Below are 13,438 nucleotides of genomic sequence, written 5' to 3' on the forward strand. Positions count from 1 at the left end.
TGAATCAGCCGTTTGAAGGAATCTACTGAATGAATGTCTAAATGGCTCATTTATACAAACATTCATTTGCCATCACCTACTGGTGGTCTATAAAAGCATCATTGCATTTTCCCAACATTTCTTATTTGTATATTTAAAAAATATTTAAAACATTATTCTTATACAATTCTTTATACATTTGCAGTTTGCAATTTTTGACCTCAGCTTCATCAAACAGTCTTTGTAAATACATCTAATGCCACTTCAGATGATGTTTCTGTGTTTCCTGCAGTGGAAAGATGGAGTTTGTTGATACTGATTTAGTTTGAATGGTGACAACTGTACAGTTTCTTATTATTCTAACTGAATTAACTGAAACAATGTAAAAATTTGATGTGAAAGATGACACGTTTAAGAAGACTAGGGAAAAAAATGTCCATTTATTAGCATAGTTGGACATGACATCTGTTTTGTTATATACAGCAACTCCTTTTCAGTTTATTGCTCTTTCTACCTCTTTTCTGTCACAGAGTAAGAAAACATCTGTAGCTAGTTCAGATTAGGAGAATTGTAATGTTTAATCATTTATTTTATTTTGTAAATCATTTTTGCATTGAAAAAGGTATAGCTTTTTGTTTGTATATGCCATCAATTATAGTTCTTAGGAAGAAAATTGTAATCTGCAAAAATCGGTATTGGCAGGTCACACTTACAAAAAAATCAGAATTGGCCAGAAAAATTGCAATTAGTGCATCTGTAGTATTTTCTCTAGAGTTTGATCATTCTGAATGGATCTGTATATAGGATCTAGTGGCAAAGTGGCTGCTTAGTGGTCTTTGGCGTCTCCATGTGGTCTTGGTTGGAATGGCATGGTTTGCATAAAAATCATTAAAAAAAGTTGTTCTGTTGTGATATATTTAGCTTTTTTTCATCATATGTAGTTATGTTTCATAGATGAGATATGTTTAGTGGACATGTGACCATCTACCCAATTCAACAGTTAACAGCAAATAATAAGAGATTGCTATTATAAGAACAGCTAGTGGATTGATGGACGCTGCTCTGAGCTGTCATGATGTGTGAGTATAAAAAGGAAATGACGTTGTCTTTTATTTCTCTCTTCAACAAACACTTACAATGAGACACAACTGTCCTGTTCCCTCCAGAGTTATTACTTTGAGCTCACGGCTGATTTGAGAACTGCTGCCTATTGTCATGTATCTGGTCTGTCTTCTCATCATGAACTCTTGCACACACATTCTGGACTGCAATCCCCATAAGCCACTGCACCAATCACTGCACACAGCTGCTCCTTGTTTCCCACTGAACTGATTGCTGCACACACCTGTTTCACATTTACCCACATGCATTTAAGCCACAGACACACAGGCTGTATCCGAAATCGCCCCCTATACCCTCAAATAGTGCACTATTTGAGGGGACAGCCATTTTAAGTGGTGTTCGAAACCATAGTGGACGTTCTCGAGTGCACTCATTCAATCCCACAATGCACCGCAAAAACGAGTGTACAACCGATGTACGCTCAACAGCTAGAGATAACCCATAATGCATTGTGAGAGTCGCGCGCCGACTGAATTCCCGCGTCTCGCCAGACGATGGCGCCCGCAGCTGAATCATCCATCTGTTCATTTTACAACGCGCTCGTCCACTGCGTAATGCAGCGTACAACACAGGTACCAATTTGTTGGAAATTGATTATTAAATTGTTTAACCAAGGTTTATACATAAACTCCTTGACATAGTTCAAGATAAATCCTTTAATCTTACTACTCGAACTGTCCGTTTTAAATGATTGTTAAACAGTAAGCAATACTATGCAAAAGTGGCAGTCCTTCCGGTGCACTTAGTGTCCGAATTCACTCACTCGTTTTCATTCACTCCTTCAAGTGAACTGTACGAGTGGACTAATGTAGGGAATAGTGAATAGGGTATAGGGGGCGATTTCGGATACAGCCACACACTTCCTTGCGAAGTCTTATTGTTCCTATGGTCGTAATTCTAAGCGTTTATTTCTGTGTTGGATTCTCTGTGTATGACTCTGGACTGTGTACCCCGTTGACGATTCCTGCTACCTGCCATTGCGACCATTGCCTGGCTATTGAACTGTTTCCCGGATTACCTACGTTGTTCCTGTTTTCTGGTGATTATTCCTGTCTGTTGACGATTCTCAATAAATGCTGCAAATGGATCCGCACGTCTCAGTCTGACCTTCCTTGTGACAGAAGACTTCGCCACTACAAGGATCCAGCAGCTTTATTCTCCAGCATCACAATATGGACCCGCATGAGTCTGTAAGCAAGATGGCCTCCCTTCTAGAGTCTCTTGACAAGATGACCTCCCTTCTAGACTCTGTTCGCAAAATGGCTGCCCTTCCAGAGTCTGCTCTCAAGATGGGCCCCCTTCCAGAGCCATTGCACAAGATGGCTGCCACGCCAGAGTCTGCAAGCAAGATGGCCGCCACACCTGAGTCCCCGGCCAAGATGGCCGCCAAACCTGAGTCCCCGGGCCAAGATGGCCGCCAAACCTGAGTCTGCACCTAAGATGGCTACCGTCAAATCAGAGTCTCCGCCGCCAGAGCGCCCTCCAGTGACCGCTCGCTCAGAGCCTCCTCTTCCAGAGTCTCCGCTGGAGACGCCCAGCCATCCGGAGCACGCTTCACAAGAGTGTCGTCCAGAGCCCGGTTCACAAGAGCGTCGTCCAGAGCCCGCTTCACAAGAGCGTCGTCCAGAGCCCGCTCCTAAAGACAGCCTTCCAGAGACTCCGCTGGTTCAGCCCAGCCTTCCAGAGCCTCCGCTGGTTCAGCCCAGCCTTCCAGAGCCTCCGCTGGTTCAGCCCAGCCTTCCAGAGCCTCCGCTGGTTCAGCCCAGCCTTCCAGAGCCTCCGCTGGTTCCGCCCAGCCTTCCAGAGCCTCCGCTGGTTCCGCCCAGCCTTCCAGAGCCTCCGCTGGTTCCGCCCAGCCTTCCAGAGCCTCCGCTGGTTCCGCCCAGCCTTCCAGAGCCTCCGCTGGTTCCGCCCAGCCTTCCAGAGCCTCCGCTGGTTCCGCCCAGCCTTCCAGAGCCTCCGCTGGTTCCGCCCAGCCTTCCAGAGACTCCGCTGGTTCCGCCCAGCCTTCCAGAGACTCCGCTGGTTCAGCCCTGCCTTCCAGAGACTCCGCTGGTTCAGCCCTGCCTTCCAGAGACTCCGCTGGTTCAGCCCAGCCTTCCAGAGCCTCCGCTGGTTCCGTCCAGTCGTCCTGAGATTCCTGTCTGCCCGGTTCTGGTCACGGAGGCCATGCATGGACTGTGTGGTTTCCCACCCACCCTCCCTGCTGCTCCAGTCCCGCCACCTCTGTCTCCTGACAGTCCCTCTGCTCACCCACATCCCACCTTTGGTGCAGAGGACTTGCCGTGGGACTGCCAGTCTCCGTCGGTGTCCAGACTGAAGGATCCCTCACCATCACCTCCAGTCTCAGAGTCCTGGACTCCACCTCGGCCCTCCGACCCTGCGGCTCCACCCCGGCTCTGTGCTCCCTCGTCTCCGTTGTCGGCCGTCCGCCCACCAGCTCCTCCGGGCTCCATCGTCTCTCCAGCTCCGCCCCGGTCAGTCGTCGCCCCACCTTCGCCTCTGGACTCTACTCCTCCGGCTGCGCCTCGTCACTCCGTCCTGCCGGCTCTGTGGACCTCCTCCCTCCCGTGGGCACAGCCTCGATCCTCTGTCACTCCGGCTCCGCTGCGTACCTCCGGACCTCCATCTCCGCCGGGGTCGCCAGAGCCTTGGGCTCCGCCTTGGCCCTCCGGATCCTCGGTGTCACCTAGGACCATCGACTCTCTCCGGTTCCGCCTCGGGCTCCACCGGCTCCACCTCCGTCGGTCGGCCCCATGCAGGAGCCAACCCTTCCTCCGCCATGGCTTCTCCCTCCGTCGGCTCCGCCTCAGTTCGTGGTTCCAGTACCCCTACATGGACCTGGCCCTATATCCCTCCCCCTGTTCCGCCTCCGCTCCACCACCCTCCAGGTTGTATTATGTGGTTAGAGCGTCTGGAAGCCGCTCCTTGGGGAGGGGCTCTGTCATGTATCTGGTCTGTCTTCTCATCATGAACTCTTGCACACACATTCTGGACTGCAATCCCCATAAGCCACTGCACCAATCACTGCACACAGCTGCTCCTTGTTTCCCACTGAACTGATTGCTGCACACACCTGTTTCACATTTACCCACATGCATTTAAGCCACAGACACACACACTTCCTTGCGAAGTCTTATTGTTCCTATGGTCATAATTCTAAGCGTTTATTTCTGTGTTGGATTCTCTGTGTATGACTCTGGACTGTGTACCCCGTTGACGATTCCTGCTACCTGCCATTGCGACCATTGCCTGGCTATTGAACTGTCTGGATCCGCACGTCTCAGTCTGACCTTCCTTGTGACACCTATAGGCCCAAAGATCACGCATAGACTGTAAGAAACATTTCAGTCCAGTGCCCATATTTACAGTCTTCACACTGGCAGCATAAGCAGAGGAGTTAGTTAGTGGATAGGTTGTGCTTATTTTTGCCATGTGGCTCATGCTCAACTCTAGAAAATGAAAGCATCATGAGATAATACATTAAAAATGGAGCCCTGTTGTGGCGCGGCTGCGCTTCGGGTGTCCCGAGATCGAATCCCGTCTTGTGGACCTTTCCCGATCCTGCATCTCTCTCTCTCTCTCCCACTCATTTTCTGTCGTATCTCAACTGTCCTATTACGAAAAAAATCCTAACACGTCATAGAAAATAAAAAGGGAGCCCTGTAAAAGTTCAATGCAATAGTCTGAGTCAAATAAAGTAAAATAATAAGTAAGGGCATGATTTATCTGTTAACGTTGTGCTGGTCTTGTCTAGGACTAAAAAAATAAAAATCACATTCCAGAAGCAAAAATCCCATTCATTTTCCTCAAAGAGGCAATGCTTTTTAACTAAACAATAACCTTTTAAAGACAGCCCTGCTGTGAGCCATTTGGTTGTTAATCAATAAATTTGCATTTGTTAAAGCCATTAGCCTACATTATGTAAAATAAGTTTTTAATAAGTTTGTGTTTAACAGTAAACGTGATAAAGTCTGTTTAAATATTATCGTGCAAATTTATTTAATTATTTACTTAGTTTCATTGCTGGAAAGTGAAACCAACTCCTGCATAAGGCTAAAAGCAGCCTAATGTTTTAACTAGGGCTGTCAGTTTAACTTGTTAACTTCGTTAATTAGTTATGAAACTATAACGCGATTGAAATATTTTAACGCAGTCATCTTATATTTCATATAGTTGACTGTTGACAAATATGATGCAGGACAACAACTCCACAAATGCAGTTATGCCTTAAAATACAAGTTATCGGTGCACAAAATGCCCCTGTATGTGTTTTATCTCTTATTTATAAATATCTCCTATCACACAATATCACACAGGCAGCAAGAGCAATATGACACGAGTGCTGATTTTGTCCCCATCTATCACAAGCTTTAATGTGATTTCATACAACAGTTCAGTAAATATCATGTGTTTTTGCTCAGTTTTGCAGAGAACATATTACCTTTGAAGCCAAAGCAGAACTGTTGCACGTCTCAGAGCAACACAGTAATTTGATTCAAAAGCCCATTCATATAAAGAGAATGAATCCGCCGTTTTAACAAATCGAATGAATGACTTATAAAGACATTTACCGCTACCTGCTTGCTGATTTAGTTTCGTATTTAGAGTATAATTCCATTAAAAATAATAATAATACAAATAAAAACTTAAAGGGATAGTTCACCCCAAAAATTTTTTATTGAATTTTAAATTTTAAATTTTAAATTAAATTTAAATGTCATCATTTACTCACCCTCTTGTCATTTCAAATCTTTCTTTTGTGGAACATAAAAAACGGTATTTTGAAGACTGTTGACAACAAAGCTGTTTTGGTTACCGATAGTTTACGTTAGGCCGTTGCAGCCTAAATGTTTATGTGTGATAAATTTAATGCTGAATCGAATGAAATATTTCTTTCTAAAGCTACTATTTGCAATGTATACTTGCTATTTTCTCATTTAACACAAAAATTGCTTTAAATAATTTTTTGTTGGTATTTTCACAGACAAATTTAGTTTGTGATTTAGTAATTAGATTAATTCATGGAAACATCATGTAATTAATTAGATTTAAAAATGTAATCGACTGACAGCCCTAGTTTTATTATTTAACATGATAATTTTATAAAAAAACATTGTAAGTTACTAATTATAATGCTTACCTTTCCTCAGCTATTCAAAAAGCAGCTACAGAAAAATTGCAAAGAACATTTATATTACCAAAGAACATCATCACTGACTTCAGTCTAACGCGAGTATATGCCATATATGCTTCTGTTATAACCAGGAAGTTATCTACACTTTATAATGAATAAATGTCTTACCCCTTATTTGCACTGTACACTACTAAAGTGGCCACTCTAGTAGTCGATGCTTGTGTTTATACCAGCTGTGCGGCACATTTCAGCTCAGGTGGCTGCGATCAGCTCCGGTGTTACGGCTCTGAGGTCGACTTGTCCACTCTAGTAATCAATGCTTCTGTTAGTAGCTACTAGCTGTGCCCCGGCACATTTCTGAAGTGTCCCAGAAGTGACTCTCTGCCCTGCATCACTAAAGATAGGTGCCTAGTCTATTTTTGATAATAATCATCTTGCTATCGTCAAAGGCATCATCAACAGGCAATATCTCCGACTGTCGCCAATACATGATACTATCGTCTATCGGCACAACCTTAACGAAGAGGCCCATTTCAGTCAGCATGATTAAAAATGTTTAATTTTAGTCACCATATTTCTTGATTTTGCTATTTCGCCGACAAAAATCATTCCAAACACAGCTACAGCACTGTTTTGTGTCTCTGAGCCAACTGACAGAGTTTAGTTCCTGTATGAATCAACCATTTAAATGATTCAGTTCAACTGCAATGATTCATTAATTAACAGTGACTTGCTGCCACCTACTGGCGGTTTTAATTTCACATTTCAAGTATCTTTTTATTTTTAAATCATTTCAAGTATTAGTATTCAGTGTTATCAAAACATTATTTATGTATTTGTAACTGCAGGTTAAAGCATTCCATGTCCCTCTGGAGCTGCATTAAACAGTGTGTAAGTACATCTAAATGCCATTTCAGATGCAGCTCCTATTTCCTCTGCATTGATAATGCTGTCATTTGCTTAGTAACACCCCAAATGTACAAATTTGACTCAAAAGATGATGCACAATTTTAGAAAAATGGCTTTATAAAGTTAAAAATGCCTTATGCTTATTACTGCTGTGAACTGACCACACAGAATATGAAGAATATCAAAAAAAGAGTTAGCTGTCCACGGTAGTCCTTAAGATATACCAGCATAATAACACACTCACTATTGTTTTTAGGGATGTCCCGATCAGGTTTTTTTGCCCTCGAGTCCGAGTCCGAGTCATTTGATTTCGAGTATCTGCCGATACCGAGTCCCGATCCGATACTTCTATAATACATAAAAAAGAAGAGCGAAGAAACAGATCCAGGATGTTGCTTATTTTTTATTTAATTCACCTTATTTTAACATTCAGTTAACAAACAGAGCACTTCTGTGAGGTAGCTTGAACAGTCAAGTAATAAATTACATAAATTCTTCATAAAGTCTAATATAAAAACAAATAGCACCTCAACTTAAAATACCCGACAGGCATGTAAACAAATAAAAAAATAAAAGTGCCACAGTGTTTGCTGTGTTTCTGTGTGGAGTCAATTAATGAGAATATCAGGGCTGGCAAAATTTCTAAATCTCTGGTAGCCCTTTGGGCAGGTACTCTTCAGATTTTGGTAGCCCGAAAATTAATTTAACTAGCCCAAATAAAAAAAGACAGAAAGGAGTCTAAACTTAATCAAAATGTTTTCAATACACAAATATAAACAAATATCAAGGAAGGAATTTTATTTCACTATTTGGTGTAACTGCAAAATTTTTAAATATCAATTTAAGGCAATTTATGACCCTTTGTAAGAGCTGCACAAGTAAAATGAACAGTATGAGTAGGATTGGACAATGTACGGTAGAATATTAAGCCATAAAATGGCATGATTTATAATTTAAAAACAGGTTCACACAAACACTAAATATATTATATAATGGCATTTTAGCCTTTATACCATTAAAAGGGATAAATCGAGTATATCATTTATTATATTTATTTAAAACATAAATATTACTGTCTTAATTGTTTAGTATTTTAGAAGGCACATTAACTTCCTTCACATTTACACCTCTATGTGTTTGCTGCATAAAAACATAGGTCGATAATTGCAATCATTTGACCATAAACAGCTGAAAAAAATGTGGAAATAAAAATTCATTCTCTGTCACGAGGGGGCGCTGTAGGAGCGCTGAAATACTACGGTTTCCCTAGTAACGGCTGTACACAAAGCAGCATTAACATTGTTGTATCAGGCATGAAATGAAAATGCCAATGACACATTTCTGAGGACAGTCGGGTCCCTTCAGATACATTCATATAAAGACATCAGTGCCGCGTTTTGACTTTGAAACGTGTAGTGCGCATATTTATTCAATGACATCATTGCCTTTTTTAAGTTTAATCCAGTTCTATCGCGATTCTCGTCTTTCCGTCCCCAAATGTAAGACCTCTTAAATTATAATTAAGTCATTTCTTATACTATTTAACATATTTAAAACTTTTTATGGCCTTAAATTTGATACAACTAAATTGAGGAGTTTAAGGACCGCAGGAGCCCTCTACTTTACGATAGCCCATCGGGCAGGCCGGTGAAACATTTTGGTAGCCCGACTGGAAAATGCAATAGCCCCGGGACGTCGGGCTAGCGATTTTGCGAGCCCTGGAATATAAATATAGAGCAAGTGCTCTGTTGCCACACTGGAGCGCACTCGCCACCAACTGAAGAGGGGTGGGAATTACAGCTAATAATTACATTAGATCACCCTCTGTGTAATCTGTCAAAGTGACGGACGGCCTTCAGATTTTTCCATCATTGCAACAAAAATTGCGTCAATGATGGACAATTTTCGGTTAACGCGACCTCTGATATATACATATATATCCGAGTCCTGATCAGGAGGTAACGAGTCTGAAACCACGTGATCGTGCCCGATTTCCGATCACATGATCGGATTGGGACATCCCTAATTGTTATTCTAGTAAATATCAAGATATCTTTTTTTTTCAATATCACACATCTCTAGTGTCAAGTAGCATTGCACAAAAGCAAATGTTTTTTTTAGGGATGACGTTGTACCGCTCTGTTCACTGCTAACATTGAGTACTTTATACCACAAGTTGGTGACTAATAACAGTGTGTAGAATTCAGCTAGTCATATGAGCTCAACATTTTTGACCCCATGCTAAATAAAAACGCTTCTATTATACAGGCTACTGAAAAAACACTAATCTGAGTTAATTTATAAATGTGAGGTTTTTACTCTTTCCAGCTTGAATTTGTTTGATGACACTAGTTATGGTGCCTTGGTAACCTGTCTGAAATTAGTTCAAGCGGTTCCTAAATACCTGAACACTTCCTTGTGTTGTTGTTATTGATCCACACATGTGATCAGTCCACCATAATTACTACATCTCTAATACACTTTGGTATAGAGACAGAGCGCCACGCATTATAATCTGAAGGCCACGCCCACCGCCCACAAACCGTTTTTATAAGCTGTGTTTAACACAAAAGTAGAGCGAAATGTGTCTTATTACTCTGAGATCTACTCCCGCTGTAGGGAAATTTAACGGCGACAGTAAACATTCGTTATTTAATCATGTCAAAGGATTATTTCACCACCCTGAAAGGAGGAGATATATTGAGAAACTACATTTTATGTCAGTGCACCTTTTCCTTACCTTCCTTTTGTTGGAGAAATGATCCAACTGAATGGCCCAACGTGAAAAACCCTGACATCTACAACTATTTGTGTCCTTAAACTCTCGTTTTTTGGGTCGACAGCTTAGATTAAAACATAGTTATGTGTTTTTTAGCTTGTTTTCTGTACACCTTGTCTCATAGCAGCTTTTAGACATAGACATTTTAGTTCTGTTTTTTGTTATAAGTCAGAAATGACAAGGAGTCCGCTTCCCGCAATACAAAGTAAATGGAGGGCGCTGGATTGTTTCCCCCCGCCGGAGTGAGCGTGGCCTAAATGCGCTCTGTCTCTATTTGGTATTCATAGTAAGAAATAAGAAGAATGCTTATTCTCTACACTCATGGCTTGTGTTGTGATTGCTCTCTCCAGGTGTGTTGACGAGCAGCGGTGCTACAGAGTGAGTGGTGAGGGCCACTTTCCTTAACACAGTGGGCCACCCTCACCCCTTCTGCCCCCATGGCTTGTGTCCATGAGCAACATGCCCCTTCCCCGTCCCTCTCAGGGTTCAGCACCCCCCTCTCCGACCCTCCCTTCTGTCGTCCCGATTCGGAGGTGCCGGCGAGCACACCAGACACCGAACTCACCCCGACTCAGTGTGTCCTGCGTAACGTGCTCTCCATCGACCCGGTCGGGGGCGGCAGTGGGACTCACACCCACAGCAACAGCCCCACCCTGAGCGATGAGCCCACCAATTTCTCCAACAGCGTGCTCAAGCTGCAGGAGGGCGGAGCTGAAGGCGGAGCGGTGCGCAACCAGTCCGACAGCTTCCGGCTGCAGGCGGGTGGAGGAGGCTTTCTGGAAGGCTTGTTTGGATGCCTAAAACCAGTGTGGACGATGATAGGGAAAGCCTACTCGACAGAGCACAAGCAGAGCCATGAGGGTGAGTACGGCAGTCACAGAGTATTTGGGGTGTTTTACTGTATTTTTGGATGTAGATAATGGAATGTCTCTTCCAGAATGCTGGGAGGTGCCGTTCGAGGAGATCTCGGAGCTGCAGTGGGTGGGCAGTGGGGCACAGGGAGCCGTTTTCCTGGGCAAGTTTCATGGTGAGGAGGTAGCTGTGAAGAAGGTCCGAGATATCAAGGAGACTGAGATCAAACATCTGCGCAAGCTCAAACACCCCAACATCATTACCTTCAAGTAAGTGAAAGCAAACCTGCACACCCTCAAGACTACAAGTAGTGTATTTCCAGAAAATAAACATATTATTAAATTTAGAAATAATTGAAAATAACATGATTATATGTTTACAAACATTATAAATACTATGCACATTATAGTGCTGTTAATTCTAAACAAGAGTTAGGCTATTATACTGCCATCCAAAGGCAAAGCACAGTAACTACACATTTGGTCAAAATTCAGTTAAGGCTTAAAATGGGGCTTTGTGACATCTGTTTGTCTTGTGACAAAGTCTCCTGGTTCAATTTTGTCCCATTTCAGAGAAACAAGAGAGTCAAAATTGCAGTAACAACAAAATCCAAACTAATACCAAGGCAAACCACAGTAAGTGATGTTACTGCATTCTAGCTTTGTTTTTTCTGGCTTTGACACCGCAGATGCTGTGATCTGCCTTGGTAGCTGTTACATAATATCCAAAGACGGGTAAAGAAGATAGCAAAATATTAACTTCTGGCCAGGCAAATAATAGCTTATGTTATTAAAAACAATCAACATGTAGTAAGAAACACATCAAGAAAGTTGGTTGAACACATTTAGCTTGTAGATACTGCTCTTTGCTTTTGCAATAGTGTTTTTGTTGTTTCAAGTCATCCAAAGGCAGAGTGCAGTATCTGCATTTTGGTGGTCAAAGGTCACATCAGTTGTCATGGTTTATCAATAAAAACCTTCTTCCTAAGAAGGCATTACATGAATGCATTACCACTAATCTACCTACAACATGTTTGACTGGCTGATGTAACAACTTTAAAAGCATTTTGCTCAGTTTCAATGTTGGCAAGTTACTGCACTTAGCCTTTGTAGGGCAGTATAACAGAACAAATTTGTTTATAGCTAAATTTAAATTGAAACCAATGTTGGGCTCAGGCACATCTCTCACCCGGCACAAATCCAAATGTTTCCATAATGATGATATAGCCTAACATTTGTTTGCTAAACTGTTTTTTTATGTAAACAAGACTTTGTACTTCACTTGTGCCCCAGTATCCTTGTAAAAAATCATCCTTGTGCACAAACAAACTTAACTGAGCCATGGAAATTGTTCTGTGTTTGACTGCCTTTTAGCTTGCAATGTCAAGTTAGCAATGCTAGAACCTTTGTGTGCGCTTTTCTCATTTTTTGTGCCTTTAATGTTAAGTGCATTGTATAAGTCACCTTGGAATATAAGTTGCAGCACATTTCATATGTAAAAAACATGACTTATATCCTGAACAATAGGGTATGTTTAGATTTAGCTTTTCATTAGTCCATTACATGACTGGCGTCCGAACAAAAAGCACAGCCTTCTATGGTTAATCAGCAAATGGTTGAAGTGGTTATTTAGTGCAAACACCATAGCCAGCTTTACTGGTCAACTCAATCATGTGGTCATCGGTTATGGTTTCAGTTCAGAAAAATCATAGATAGATCCACGTCAAAGAGTAACACTGGTTATCATAAAGTGCTGCTGATGAACTAAGGTTAAGGCTTTGGTGTAGGTAAGGGTTAGAGAACTGTATTTATTTCAGAGTTGTGTAGGCAATCAGCAGTGTGAATGACATGACCAATGAGAATTGGCTCCGGTTCCCTGATCATTACAAGGGATGACACACAACAAAACTCAACATTGCCAAGGCTTTGCACCCGCCTGAAACAAGTACTCAATAATGCATCGTGTCATGTGTCATACTCAGACTGACCGATTTAGAGCCGGCATCGCGATCCTCCGCCCCGCCCCCGCCGCAGCAGCAGCAACCCGCTGGCGAAAAACACACACTTAATCACACTATATAGCCAAATTAAATGCATATTTTCAATTTCTGTTTCTTTACTTATTTTATTATTATTATTATTAGGAAATAATAACAAGGAAGTTGTTAGCGATCACAATACAAATTACAGCAAACTCCAAACTAATTACACAAACTGGTTTGTTTACATTAATAAATGAGGCATACAAAGACAGCAGAAAAAAGTCTAAATAATTTTAATTAAATTTGTTTAAATGAACTACACCAAATATGCCTTTTTCGTGGGTTTACCATAACGAACAGAGCTTGGAACAAAAAACAAGAGAATATATTTTTTTCCATCAAAATACGAACATACAATACAAAGCCTCTAGTATACATTATAAATAACAGTTTATCATTCAAATACATTGGGATTATGGAAACACTTGGATTTGTGCCGAATTACAGAGGTACGTGAGCCCAGCGCGTGCTATTATTAGTTTCGCTTTGTTTTGGTTTCGACCCTTTAACTGCCTGCTCGACCAAATGGTTGAGCACATTTTGAGTCACTATATTTTATTAAGAGGAGAACCTAACTTAACTTAAGCTGATTGAGCCATCTCTACCATCTGGTTGAGCT

At 41.9% G+C, this 13,438-nt stretch overlaps 1 protein-coding gene across 1 annotated transcript in view; it reads left to right on the forward strand.

Moving 5' to 3' along the window:
• The window catches only part of map3k12 (mitogen-activated protein kinase kinase kinase 12), a 56,420-nt gene that overhangs the window by 5,990 nt on the left and 36,992 nt on the right, over nucleotides 1–13,438 (forward strand). Inside the window, exons 2-3 of the mRNA XM_073845219.1 lie at nucleotides 10,277–10,787; nucleotides 10,864–11,047. Coding sequence (XP_073701320.1) covers nucleotides 10,364–10,787; nucleotides 10,864–11,047 — 608 coding nt within the window. The 5' untranslated portion in view covers nucleotides 10,277–10,363. The remainder of the gene's footprint in view (nucleotides 1–10,276; nucleotides 10,788–10,863; nucleotides 11,048–13,438) is intronic.

The sequence above is a fragment of the Garra rufa genome, chromosome 8, assembly GCF_049309525.1.
Source record: "Garra rufa chromosome 8, GarRuf1.0, whole genome shotgun sequence".
Lineage (NCBI taxonomy): Eukaryota > Metazoa > Chordata > Actinopteri > Cypriniformes > Cyprinidae > Garra > Garra rufa.